This window comes from Callorhinus ursinus, unplaced genomic scaffold (assembly GCF_003265705.2).
Source record: "Callorhinus ursinus isolate GAN/ISIS: 27379988/994484 unplaced genomic scaffold, GSC_fseal_2.0 scaffold1, whole genome shotgun sequence".
Taxonomy (NCBI): domain Eukaryota; kingdom Metazoa; phylum Chordata; class Mammalia; order Carnivora; family Otariidae; genus Callorhinus; species Callorhinus ursinus.
The window spans coordinates 109,166,635-109,181,418 of record NW_027397063.1 but is presented as its reverse complement, the minus strand read 5'-3'; the positions used below and the strand labels follow the sequence as shown (position 1 = coordinate 109,181,418).

At 40.4% G+C, this 14,784-nt stretch overlaps 1 protein-coding gene across 2 annotated transcripts in view; it reads right to left on the bottom strand.

Annotated features, from left to right (window-relative positions):
• SLC9A9 (solute carrier family 9 member A9) overlaps positions 1-14,784 on the bottom strand; it is a 567,499-nt gene that overhangs the window by 224,476 nt on the left and 328,239 nt on the right. For both annotated transcript variants that reach the window (XM_073898938.1, XM_073898942.1), the window contains one exon: positions 13,425-13,536. In XM_073898938.1, the coding sequence (XP_073755039.1) occupies positions 13,425-13,536 (112 nt within the window). The remainder of the gene's footprint in view (positions 1-13,424; positions 13,537-14,784) is intronic.

Sequence of the window (14,784 nt, the reverse complement as noted above, 5' to 3'; positions counted from 1 at the left end):
TTTTTTTTTCTTAACCTATATTGCATTATTTGTTTCAGAAGTACAGATCCGTGATTCATCAGTCTTGTACAATTCACAGTGCTCACCATAGCACATACCCTCCCCAATGTCTATCACCCGGCCACCCCATCCCTCCCAGCCCCCACCACTCCAGCAACCCTCAGTTTGTTTCCTGAGATTAAGAATTCCTCATATCAGTGAGGTCATATGATACATGTCTTTCTCTGATTGACTTATTTCACTCAGCATAACACCCTCCAGTTCCATCCACGTCGTTGCAAATGGCAAGATCTCATTCCTTTTGATGGCTGCATAATATTCCATTGTGTATATATACCACATCTTCTTTATCCATTCATCTGTCGATGGACATCTTGGCTCTTTCCACAGTTTGGCTATTGTGGACATTGCTGCTATAAACATTGGGGTGCACGTACCCCTTCGGATCCCTACATTTGTATCTTTGTGGTAAATACCCAGTAGTGCAATTGCCGGATCGTATGGTAGGTCTATTTTCAACTGTTTGAGGAACCTCCATACTGTTTTCCAGAGTGGTTGCACCAGCTTGCATTCCCACCAACAGTGTAGGAGGGTTCCCCTTTCTCCGCATCCCCGCCAACATCTGTCGTTTCCTGACTTGTTAATTTTAGCCATTCTGATGGGTGTGAGGTGGTATCTCATTGAGGTACAAAATACTTTTTTAACAGGAAAGCAAATAGGGGCTGGGAGGGATGGAGTGGCCAAAGTTACATAGTAAATGCTATGGCTGGTTATTCAATCTGTTTCATTCCCCCTATTGAATATTTAACTCATAACAAATATTAAAAAAAATCATGGTTATCTTAAGTTTGAGTTTTAAGGAAAAATGCAAAGAAGAAAATTTTCTTCCTTTCTCCTGGGCAGAAGAACAATTAGAGGCAACATTTTGAAATACATATTTTGCCTTTTGCTTCCCTTCCTCTACTCATTCTGCACCATCTCTAGCTCTCTCTCTTGTCTTCCTTCTCTCTTTCTCCTTTTCTCAGGATCAGTCTATCCTAGTCTAACATGACCTGTTTTAGACTCTCCAGTCAAAACTCCTATTTCCTTGTGCAGCCAAAATTAGCTTCCCACCAGGAAAAAAACAATCGAAAACAATCAGAAGGAAGAAGTCTATTGAGAAAGGATAGGACACAATCCTCCTAAATGGCATACATTTAAAAATACTTGTTAACATGCATGCTCTCATGTTTACTTGTAGAATTTAAAAAACAACTCCAGGAAAGTCTGGTGACACTCTTCAGGCACTAAGGGAAGTGCGTGGTGAGTGGGACAGAGGATCCTGTAAAGGGAGGGTGAGGTTGTCATTCATAGACAGGGCACCTGTCCTTATGTCCACTTCTTTCCTCATGTGGAACCATGGGTTTCTAAAATAGTTCCTGGTGCTTTTGGAAGAAAGAGCCTTCCAGGCAAAATCAGGGGGAGACTGGGAAGTGGGGCTGAGACCCAGCCCTATTCATAGAGGTTTGGTCTGTCTGTGAAGGACCTGGTTGCCTGAATAGCATTTGCACCTCCCCAGTATATCAGAACTAATGCTGAAAATTCCTAAATTACCTAATTGCGGTATGGAAATTTAGCACAGGCAATTTTAAAAGTAACTGCTTCTTGCTCATTTGCACGTATAAATTACTTGAGTCAATCTTATTGACTTCTTTTAAACTCTATCCACAGCACCTGGGGGCAGAATTAGAAGGATTGGTGCCTGGCATAGACTTATTTTTTTTGAACTCTGTTCATGTGTGTTGATAGTTTTCTAAGGTTATGTCTACATAATGCCAAAACAAGCAAGTAGTTAGTAAGCAAATTCAGGCAGAAAATAGGGAAAAATAATGTAGTCTATTTGTTTGCCTCAATGGACAGTTTAATTTGGTTAAAATTGTCAAGCAGATATTTGTGATATCTCTGACATTCTGGACATCTTGAAAAACTGAAATGTACACAGAAAGTTCCTGAATTAAATGATAAAATTATTTCTGTTCCTGGATTCTAGGACCTTATCTTTGAAACAGGGAGAGGTGGGGCGTCTGGGTGGCTCAGTCAGTGAAGCGTCTGCCTTCAGCTCCGGTCATGATCTCAGGGTCCTGGGATCGAGGCCCTCATGGGGCTTCCTGCTCAGTGGTGAGCCTGCTTTACCCTCTGTCTCTGCCTGCTGCTCCTCCTGCTTGTGCCCTCTCTCTCTCTCTCTGTCAAATAAATAAATAAAATCTTAAAAAAAAAGAAATAGGGAGACGTGACAAGCATTCTGGATTGTCTCCTTTCATTACTCAGTGTCTTTGAGAAGCTGGCATGCTGTTGTTGGCTTCCCTGTCTCACTAGATAGGATGATTGGGTTTTCTACAAGATCTTGCCACTTTCTCACACTCAATAAATGTCTAAGTTGATTGTGACATTTTGCATGGGTCAATTTGTCCCAGAGGGGGCTCCAGTATATTTTGCTCACAAAAACTGGTACTTTGAGTTGTAACATTTTGATTTATGTATTTAGTGTGATACTGCTAGAATGAAGAGTAGAATGTCAATGATTGTTCTTAAATGAAGGGAAGATGGGCATTGGGTCTTGTTTTCCATGCGCATGTCACTAACGCTTCCGCACTGGCCTCAGAGAGTGTCCTTGGCAGTGATCTGATAGTCAAACCTTTTTTGGAATGAAAACCCCAGTCTCTGATAGGAGGTTTTCTGGACAGCAGTTGTGAGTTTATATGAATCATGTCTCTGTGAAGCCCTAAGGGCTGTCTCATCTGTGGTGGTTAAAGGAAGTGACAGAAATTCCTATCCTTTGAGTGTTTCTTAGGTGGCAGTCCAGTGCCAGGCATTTTATATATATTTTCTAGTGGTTTTCAACACTGACCATCTAAGGTAAGTATGATTATCCCCATTTTACAGTCAAGGGAGCTGAGATTTGGGGAGGGTTAATCATATAGCTCCATGTGGCTGAGCCAGCTTGAAAGCCTGAGCTCATTGCACTGCACCAAAGCAGTTTATATTTAGAAAATATTGTGGTGTGCCAAATAGCAGAATCTAATTTGTTGCCTAAAAATGCAAGAGCTAATAATTTTTATTGTAAATTTATTTTGGAGCAAAGTGAAGAATGATAATGTTTTGACTAATAATAGGAGAAAACAACTCTATGGAACTGACCACAGGTCTAAGCTAGTTCTCAAATGTTCTGAATTTATCATAACCACATACACTTTTCTCAACATTTGACACTGTGAGGACTTAATGGGATCAGCAATTCATATGGACCTACTATGCCCGTCTACTTTTGTCACAGCAATGGTGCTCATGGTTATTCATTATTTAAGGTAACTTTTTCTGTGACTGCTTGATACATTTCCGGCATAAGCTGATTAACTCTGTCCCATTTGAAGACCTCAGAAGATCTACTCCAGTTGTCCACTTTGCTCACTAATGCCTACCCCAGGCCACAGTGAGAGATGAGGGCTCAGTGGAAATTCATCTCCTCTAATGAAGAAAATGTTCTGAGCCTGTGCTGTATTAGCTAGTTAGTGGCCTTGTGGTGGTAAAGAAGAAATAGTGGCCTAATTAATTGCACAAGATGTGCCCAGGGCAGAAAGGATATATAGTATGGGTAGGTGAGGGAACACTGGACTCTGGGTGAGGGGGCTGCAAAGGGGTAGGCCTGGCAAGGAATGCTTGAAAATATGATGGCATCATCCAGGCTGTCTCTCTCTGGAATTATGAACAAGGGAAGAGGAAAGGTAAGAAGGAGCCTGTTGCCTAAAGGGCTCAGACTCTCAAATAACCCTTGTGTGTACATTTAAAGAGATCTTTTCCCAAGCTGAAGTTAGAGGTAGCCTGATCTTGATTCAATTCATCTGACTGATATAAAAGTGCCAGGGTTTTTAATGAGATCTTAGGTTTTTGACTGAAAAACAAACACATCCCTCCAACACAAATTAAGCAGAGATTTGAAAAATATTCTCAGATCCAAATGGTACTTTCATGAAGCATTAACAATGTTTACTGTTATCAACACTCAGAGAAGGGTTTTTTAGCCAGGAGTAGGTGAAATATATTTTCTTTCATTTAAAACATGAAAGGTTTTATTTGTTGATCTCTTTCCTTAAAGTTATCGTTGCTTAGCTCCCATCTGTGGAACCAGGAAAGTTTGGTCTGAGAGGTGCCTATGGGACCAATTCTGGGATTAGAAGTTCCCAGGGCTCACAGAACAGGAATGGATAGCCCTTAGGTGGTCATTTTAGTGAAATGTGCAATTCTAGTTGGGTAGAAAATGTTGTAGGTTGTTCATTCATTTGCTTATTCATCCACCAATTACTTGTGGAAGGATACTCAGTTTCACTGAATGTGCTGAGTGCTGAGGTACAGAGTAAACCGAACAGGTCTGTATATGGGCTTACAAAGCTCCCAGTCTAGAAGGGAATGAGGCAGGCAAGCCAAAATTCATAGTCTAATGTGATGGGTACTAGGAGAGGAGAAGTATTGGGTGCTATTGGAAACAGATGAGGGGGACCAACCTAGACCTGAGTTACCAAGGCTTCCTACAGGATGTGATGTCTAAGCTGAGATATAACAAGGAATTAGTTGAATAAAAGAATTGAAGGTAGGGGGTGTGTGGCCAGAGTTTTGAGCAGAGGAAGAGCCTGAGTGAATAGGGGGAAAGACTTTAGCAAGCTTAAGGAACTGGAAGGAATTCAATAACTGGGTAAACTTTGTTATGCTGATCAGATGGCAAATGGAAGAACAAGAAGCAAGACTGGCATCTAGGAGGGTCTAAGGCAAAACAGAAGAGGTAGGAGGAATAGATTGAAGAAAGAGATTCAGAACAGAAAACTGTTAATTGTGATGATGTCCTGGGACATGCTTCTCAAACCTTCATGTGCACATGAATTACCCGGAGATCTTATTAAAAGACAGGTTTGGGTTCAAGATCAAGAAAGCATGGAAGTGTCCCTTTACACAATGACTGGTAATTGTGGGGCAGTCCTGGTAGCTTACTGGAGTTCCATTAGCTTGGGCAGTAATAGACACAAATTCCTAAGCATTGCTGACACAATGACTTTCCCTCTTCATTTTCATGAATTCCTCTAGTTTTCTTCCTGGCTGCAGTTGATAAGGCCACTTTTGAGTCAGTCTCAAATTAGCTCTGACCATGGCATGACTGGTGGCTCACCAAAAAGACACAGAGAAAGGTGGTCTCCTACACCTCAACAGTGGTTCTTAAGTTGTCCTTCCGAGGAATACTGTTCTGTGAGCTGCAGAACACAGTGTTCCCCAACACTTAAATAAGAGTGGCAGTCTTTTCACCACTCAGGGGGAAAAAAATGAATGCTAATGGAAAATTTTTCTTAATTTAAGTTTTTCTTCTATGACTTTCTCTTAATCCTTCAATGCTGGCCGCTATTTAAAGGTTAAGAATGAGTGCTGGTGGACAGCCGAATGAGCAACAACAACATTAGCAGCAAAGCCTAGAGACACTGGTGCTGTTGTCTTCATGGCAACATGAGCTCATGGATGAAGTTTTATATTATATCTGTACACAGTGGCCACATTTGCCCAGTTAAAACTCTTCCGAGTTTATGCAATAGTACACATCAGGGTTTTCGTGTCTCTTCCAAACACAGCAGAAATGGACAAATTGGAGAAGTATGTTCTCTGACATATCGTCAGCCTCCTTCAAATTGCCCAAGCACTTCCAGGACTCCCTCCCATTCAGATCAGCACAGCAGCGCTGCACAGAGGCTCTGTAGCCCAGCAGGACACAGTCTCTGAGTCACAGCGGTCTCAGGAAGGCTGCCAGGGCTCAGTTGGGCTTGGCATTTCCCCTCCTTCCAGCAACTCCTGGCTCTTTTTAGTTTTAAATTAAATAAAAATTGCAGCACATGGATTTGAATTAAAACAAGAGGCTGATCTTTGTAATATGCACCACATCAATAGGAAAGCTAATTTGTGCGAAGCACATCTCCTCCTTTAATTTAAACCACAGAATTCTGCCTCTTTGGTTTCAAGGGAACTGAGAGCTGGGCTGGGGCAGCTCACTCCTGGCATTAACTAGGGCTGTGTTTGAGGGCAACAGGAACAGTTTCAGGGGAGCTCAGTGTTCCTCTTAAGCCCTTTGTGCTGGGTGTCACACGATACACCAAGGCAGTTCTGAACTCCTGGCCTTGAATTTAAAGAAGGCCTTAAAAATGTCTCAGGGTAAACTTCCCCTAATTGACTCTAAACAGCAACCTAGCTACCAAAAAGAGAATTTGCATTATTGAAAGCTTTGCAAGGCAGAGAGACATCTACGGACCTTGAGACCATTCCTCATTTTCAGGTTCCAAGGCTTTGTGTGTGTAGATGACTAGTCTATACAAAATAAATCGGGTAAGGCCTGTGCTAGGTGAGAAACCCAATCTGGGTTCTGAGAGTTACTTCACTCAGTTTAATTGGCTCTAGTGGCAAAAGGTGGAGGCCGGGGAAGCGGGTGGCAGCAGGGGTGGTGGGGTCATCCATGAACAATGTGGGCTTTCCTCAAAAACATCATCTACTCAGCTCTAAGCCCTTATTTCAAGGCTCGCTGCAGGTCCCACTCACTGGCGGGTAATGAGTGATAAACAGCTGGATCGCTTTGTAGACTTTCACCTTGAGGTGAAATTTATATATCTTGGGCACCCTCTTTAGGAAAAATAATACAAAGAATACCTTTTGCCAACTTTACACAACATCAGAACACACTTGTAGGGCCCTCTAGTGATCTTGGAAGGGGCCCGTGTGAATGAAAAGACTGAGGCTTAAGCCTTGTTAGCTTTGCAAGCGAATCCACTTCTATTTGGCAGGCATTGCCAACTGTTCTGCCCAGTGCCAAAAGGGTATGCATAAGGTGAGGGTAAAGATGTTGGAAAAGGATTTATTAAATGGTAGATGTAGTTGACTAAGACAGAAAGTTCTACTTCTTATCTGACTGGACTTTGAACCACCTGAGGTGCACTGTCTTAGTGAACCAAGTTTAGGCCACACAAAGCCAAGGTCTCTATAGGCTGCAAACCTCTTAAGGGCAAGACCAATACCTACCCAAAGAGTGTGTCAATGAATGTCCACTGAAAGAAGAGCTGGAGGACTGTGAATGACTAAGTGTGTACGTAAGTTCATATTCCCATTTTATTTTAAAATTTTTAATTTAAATTCCATTTAGTTAACATATAGTGTATTAACTAGTCTTAGGGGTAGAATTTAGTGATTCATCAGTTGCATATAACACCCAGTGCTCATTACATCAAGTGCCCTCCTTAATGGCCATCCCTCAATTACTCCCCCTACCCACAACCCTCAGTTTATTATAGTTAAGAGTCTCTTATGGTTTGCCTCCCTCTTTTTATACCATTTTATTTTTCCTTCACTCCCCTTATGTTCATCCACTTTGTTTCTTAAATTCCACATATGAGTGAAATCATATGTCATATGTCTTTCTCTGACTGACTTATTTCACTTAGCATAATACCCTCTAGCTTCATCCACATCGTTGCAAATGACAAGATTTCATTCTTTCCGATAGCTGAGTAATATTCCAGTGTATGTGTATGTGTGTGTGTGTGTGTGTGTGTGTGTATCTATATATCTCTATATATCTATATCAAATCTTCTTTATCCATTCATCTGGGCTTTTCCCATAGTTTGGCTATTGTGCTCATTGCTGCTATAAACATTGGGATTGCAGTTGCCCCATTGAATCACTATTTTTGTGTCCTTTGGATAAATATCTAGTTGTGTAATTGCTGGGTCATAGGGTAGTTCTATTTTTAACTTTTTGAGGAACCTCCATACTGTTTTCCAGAGTGGATGCACCAGCTTGCATTCCCACCAGCAGTGTAGGAGGGTTCCCCTTTCTCTGCATCCTTGCCAACATCTGCTGTTTCCTGAGTTGTTAATTTTAGCCATTCTGACTGGTGTGAGGTGGCATCTTATTGTGGTTTTCATTTGTATTTCGCTGATGCTAAGTGATATTGAGTATTTTTTCATGTGTCTGTTGGCCATTTGCATGTCTTCTTTGGAGAAATGTCTGTTTATTGTCTTCTGCCCATTTCTTAACTGGATTATTTGTTTTTTGGGTGTGGACTTTGATAAGTTCTTTATAGATTTTGGATACTAGCCCTTTATCTGATATTTCATTTGTGAATATTTTCTCCCATTCCTTAGGTTGCCTTTTAGTTTTGTTGACTGTTTCCTTTGCTGTGCAGAAGATTTTTATCTTGATAAAGTCCCAATAGTTCATTTTTTGCTTTTGTTTCCCATGCCTCTGGAGAGGTGTCTAGCAATAAGTTGCCATGGCCTAGGTCAAAAAGGTTGCTGCCTGTGTTCTCCTCTAGGATTTTGATGGTGTCCTGTCTTACATTTAGGTCTTTCAATCCATTTTGGGTTTATCTTTGTGTGTGGTGTAAGAGAATGGTCAGTTTCATTCTTCTGCATGTGGCTGTCCAATTTTCCCAAAACCATTTGTTGAGGAGACTCTTTTTTCCATTGGATATTCTTTCCTGCTTTGTCAAAGATTAGTTGGCCATAGAGTTGTGGGTCCATTTCTGGGGTTTTTATTCTGTTCCACTGATCTATGCATCTGTTTTAGTGCCGGTACCATATTGCGTGGATGTAATTTAGCTTGAAGTCTGGAACTGTGATGCCTCCAGCTTTGGTTTTCTTTTTCAACATTGCTTTGGCTATTTGGGGTCTTTTCTGGTTCTGTACAAATTTTGGAATTGTTTGTTCCAGCTCTGTGAAAAATGCTGGTGGTGTTTTGATAGGGATTGCATTGAGTGTGTAGATTGCTTTGGGTAACATAGACATTTTAACAATAATTGTTCTTCCAATCTGTGAGCATGTAATGTTTTTCCATTTCTTTCTGTCTTCCTCAATTTTTTTCATAAGCGTTCTATAGTTTTCAGAGTACAGATCTTGTGACTCTTTGGTTAGGTTTATTCCTAGGTATCTTATGGTTTTTGGTGCAATTGCAGATAGGACTGATTCCTTGATTTCCTTTTCTGCTGCTTCATTGTTAGTGTATATAAATGCAACAGACTCCTGTGCATTGATTTTATATCTTGTGACTTCGCTGAATTCCTGTATCAGTTTTAGCAATTGTTTGGTGGAGTTTTTTGGGTTTTGTACATAGAATATCATGTCATTTGCAAAGAGTGAAAGTTTGACTTGTTCTTTTCTGATTTGGATGCCTTTTAATTCTTTTTGTTGTTTGATTGCTGAGGCTAGGACTTCTAGTACTATGTTGAACAACAGTGGTGGGAATGGACATTCCTGTTGTGTTCCTGACCTTGGGGGAAAAATCTCAGTTTTTCCCCATTGAGTATAATATTAGCTGTGGGTCTTTCATAGATGGCTCTTATGATGTTGAGGTATGTTTCCTCTATCCCTACATTGTGGACAGTTTTTATCAAGAAAAGATACTGTATTTTGTCAAATGCCTTTTCTGCATCCATTGAGAGGATCATATAGTTCTTATCCTTTCTTTTATTAATGTGGTGTATCATGTTCATTGATTTGTGGATGTTGAACCACCCCTGCAGCCCAGGAATAAATCCCACTTGGTTATAGTGAATAATCCTTTTAATGTACTGTTGGATCCTATTAGCTACATACTCCCATTTTAGATAAAGAGTCATTGTTCACCATCTCCAAAGGACTCTGAAAAATGTTTTGAGCTATGTAAAGAAAGGCTCCATATAAATGTATTGTTGAAGCATGGACAACTAGAGTCTTCCAGAGCGCTACTAAAAGTCATAATTCTAGGCATAGTTAAAAGCACTAGGCTATATTCTAAAGCAAATATTAAAAAAAAATTTAAATGGGCTCCATGCCCAGCTTGAACTGTGGGGCTTGAACTCACAACCCTGAGATCAAGACCTGAGCTAAAATCAAAAGTCAGATGCTTAACTTACTGAGCCACCCAGGATCCCCAAAGGCAAATATTCTTTAAAGGGACTGTCTTTCTCTTCTGGTTTCCACAGAAAATGCTAGACAATATGTTATGTGATCTGCTTCTTTACCTTCTCTCTGGCTTATGTTACCCTCAGTTGACCTTTTAAATTCTTTATTTCCTGGCAAATACATTTAAAACTTTAGATCCTGAGTAAATAGAATATGACAGAATTCATGCAGAACATCAAAGCTGAGTCTAGAGCATTATTTTTTGAAGAAAAATACTGCACTGCACATGGTGAACTCACCTGATGCCTCCTATACTCTGATGGGGGTCAGTAGGTGCAGTGTAGAACCTGAACTGATGTGGGAGGGGTGTCACCCACATGTTTGATTTATTGTGAAACGGATGAGGATCAGGTTTGTGTGAGAGACATATTATACATGTTGGGGTTGGCCTGTGTTAGGAAGGGCATAGTTTTGATTTAACTTTTATTCTCATGACCTTAAAGGTAAATCTGAAGTAGTGCCATGCAGGTTAGAAGGCTCTAAATTCAAAGTCAAGAGGCTAGGGTCCAAGTCTCATTTTCTCTCTAACTGGTTGTAAGATTGTGAGCAAGATACCCAATATCTCCATGTCTCCCTCATTCTGGCTCTCTCTTCAATCTGTAGACAAAGACTAATAATGCCTATTCTACCTTGCTCTGGATCTGAGTCTCAAAACATTGTTCATAAAAGGTCTTAGAAAGGGGGGTGCCTGGGTAGCTCAGATGGTTAAGCGTCTGCCTTCAGCTCAGGTCATGATCCCAGGGTCCTGGGATCGAGTCCCACATCGGGCTCCCTGCTAGGCGGGGAGCCTGCTTCTCTCTCTGCCTCTGCCTCTCCCTCTCTTTCTCTGACTCTCATGAATAAATAAATAAAACATTTTAAAAAAAGGTCTTAGAAAGGTTAGAGTGACTTTTGAGTTGAGCATCTATGATTCCATTATATAACAACATAACATTGCAATTTCCTCATTTTAAAGCTAAGAAGATAGCTTTTTAGTGGAAAATCCAATGTTTTTTCCACCATGCCAGGGAATATCATCAATATTATTAATTTGTAATTAAGATGGCATTAAAAATAGAAGTAACCCAATCTCTTTTTTGTTCAGATTCACTTCAATGTGAAAAGCATACAAAACAAAAATCTAGGCAAATCTATAGAAAGAAGCTCACTTTGGCCCAAGATGACTGCAACCCTTGAGGTCAAGCTGGTGAACTGCTAACAATGAGTGACTGATATCTGGCAGATGACATGGACGCTCAATATGGAAGACAATGGGTGTCATTCTCTGGATTATAATATATATAGTAGTAGATGTCCTGAAAATTTGGCATGATGGTCTTTTATGATGATGGGAACTAACCGACGAGCATTCTCCTGAATTAAACTAAAGATATCAACTCCCTTAATGTGATGAGGCTTTAGAACAAAGCCAGATAGTAAAGATTTTAGGTTTTGTGGGCCATGTGATTTCTGTAGAAACAACTCAACTCTGCCTTTGTAATGCAACAGACAAGACAATATGTAAACAAAGGGGTATAGCTGTGTTTCAACTTTATTTACAAATAAAGTTGGGCTAGATTTGGTTCAAAGGCCATAGTTTGCTGACTCTCTGCTTTAGAATATCATAAAGATATCATCAAATTCTGGGCCTCCTCACATCCCTTGGCCATACATACTGTATTGCTGGCCTCAGTTTTTTTTAGCACAGTTCTAATTCCTACAGCTAAGCAAACATAGAAGGTGCCAGACCCTGGAGAAACCATCAAGTCAGGTGGCCATTTGGGTAGACACTTTATATCCCAACATGGCTATTCAAAACCTCACACCTTTCTCAAAGTGATTTTTGTAAAATAAACCATTGTTTAAAATTTAATACTTAAGTTTTAAAAATAAGCCAGAGTATTTATTCTCCAGAGTAAAACTACTGATGTTTTGATGGGAAGGAAGGAAAAGTGCTTTCCAGCTCCTAGAAATGAGTTACTAAAGGGTAACCCAGCACTGACTTCCTACTTATAAGTGATCAAACTTGCCTTTTGTTTTCCCATAATAGAAGTCAACTTATTTCCACAGTTCATTGCTGTTCTAAGTCAAAGATCACCTACCAGTTCAACTTATCCTCTTTATGACTCTCTCATTCTAGCGTATCTGGAAATGGAGGGAAGCACTGTCAGAAGCCTACAAAAGGGCAATTTTAAACTCTGGATCTCCATTTTTTCATACTTGGTTAAATAGCTCATTCTCAACTTGGATACTACCAACCCTTTACTGTGCAGAACAGGCTAGAATGCAACAGAAAGTGAAACAAGTCTTTTACTCCTAGTACTACTTCTGAAAATATGGATTTTGAGACACTTGGGTGGGTTCAAAGTGGAGTCCCCTCTCGCCTTTGGGAATTCCTGAACCACTTCAGGGTTCAGGAATGCTTTTGTCCTTGGCCAAGTTATATAACCTCTTTGAGGTCCTGAGCCTCAGTTTCTCCAACTAAAAAATGGTTTAATATCTGCTTCATAAAACTGATCTATAGTGAGTGGCAAATAGTAGATATTTAACAAGTGATAGTTTCCTCAGTTTTTTCATATCCCCCTGCATGCCCCAAATTGTATTTGCTTGCTCTATTCTGAGAGTGTTTGTTTGTTTATTGTAATTTCACGTATATTCCCATGAAGTGCCCTGAGTGTAAGTAAGTGTATTCATACACAGAAGGCATGTAAGGAAAAAGGTCCCTGAATAAGGCAAGACTGATGGTAGGAAAATTGATTGGACAGAAAGAAATCACAATTCCCAGAGTAGTTCAGGGTCAGAAAATTCATCTGGTTTATTTTCTTTTGGACAAAGGAGCTTTCAGGTATGGTTTAAACAAGTAGAACACAAGCTTCTTGAGAGCAGAGAACTTGTCAGTTACACCTACCAGTGTTTAGAATGGCTCTTGGCACTAGGTGAGTATGCAATTAATACCTGTTTTCTCAACTAATAACTGAGCATACTTAGATATGATTCACTTTTGTATTAACTACGGGAAGTTCCTGGAGTTTTGCATAGGAAAGGAAAGGGATTCTAGGGAGAAGTCTTAACGTTGGATAAAGATGGCATCACTTATACACTATTTATCTTCAAGTACACAATATGTGAAATGACTGTACAAATTCCCTGATATGAAAATTGATCTGGAATAGGTCAAGGGAAAGTCGAATACCTCTTTTATGCCAGTTTCTGGCAGATACTGTATTTTCCAACAAAATTCCCTTTAGTTTCATTTTCTTCTTGGAAAGAAATCCTACTGTTTCTCAGAACTTAGAGTATCAGTGTGGTACTAGGTATGATGGGGTAAAGAGCAGTAGATGCAATGTGTTAAGAGGACCAGGAGATCTCTACATTTCCTGAGGCTGATTTCCATGTGCTGTAAAAGTGTGAGACAACAGGAGTACTAGCCCATAACATAGTTCACATACCTGAAAACATCATCATGTGCTGAAAATTCCAGGGGATCTTCTGTTTCCGGCCCAGATTCAAGAGGAAGGAGAGGGGATATATGTTGCAGGCTCTGGCAATAAAAATTGCGAGCTACAGAGAAGCACAGGGAAACATTGAGGAAAACATTGCTGCAATGAGGCTGCGAATCCTTGAGCTTTAACTATTATGCTCTTAAGCTTCTCTATTTTATGGCCCAGAAAACAGCGATAAATATGTCAATACCTGTATGTCCAACTTGCTTCCAAAATTCATCCTTAAATGTCAATTCCTTTCCAGAAATAGCAGAGAACTCTGCTTTTCTTTGAATATCTACCTGGTTTAGAATTTTTAACCCTGTACCATTTCAATCACTGTAAATTTTCTCAGCACATTTATGTTGCTGATGACTGACTCTTTGCTCAAGTCTGCTGCAAAATGTGAGGCAGAGACCGTTCAGAGGCTGGGGCATGATCTTCTCAAGCAGTGCGTTAGAAAGGATAGATGTACTTCTGCTCATGATTGCCATCTCACCTTCCATCAGTTTATACTCCCTGTATCTGGCATGCTTCACTTACTTTTTTTCTCTTAGTGGATTTAATTTTGACAGGAATTGCCTGTCTAAATGTATAATACAACTCCTTTAGGAAGCATTTTGCTAAAGTTCAGACTTTACAGGTTAAAATCTACAAAAATAGTGGTGGTAGTCATCTCTTCCCTTTCATCACCCAGAACTCCTTCCCTGAGAGTCTGTAGACTCTAGTTTGTCCTCAAATGGGATGGAGTTATGTGGGAAGAGGGAGCTTCCATCTAAGATGTAGGTTTTGGATGAGATTGGAATGTTCAGTTGAATGTTTAGTGAAAAGAGGACAGAAGGCAAATGCAGATGCTTATTGGAACAGGGCTTACAGAAGACGGTCAACTCCTGGCTGTCAGGATCATGTGCCTGTGATCTGATGGGGCATCTGCCCATTTTCCAAAGGACAACAGTTGCTAACTGTACTTGGGGACAATCATAGCAGCTCAGTATCCTATCAAAGAGACATCCATTCCTACTGGGGAATGCTTACATCCCAGGCCTAGAGCTACAAAAGTCCTCTGCATTAAAAGGGAGGTCTAGGGGTGGCTGGGTGGCTCAGTTGGTTAAGCATCTGCCTTTGGCCCAGGTCATGATTCCAGGGTCCTGGGACTGAGTCCCGTGTTGGGCTCCCTGTTGAGCAGGGAGCCTGCTTCTCCCTCTCCCTCTGCCTGCCGCTCCCCCTGCTTGTACTCTCTCTAATAAAAAATAAAAAATCTTTAAAAAAATAAATAAATAAAAGGGGGTCTATATTTTATCTGTTTTTTTACTTATAAGAAAGGGTA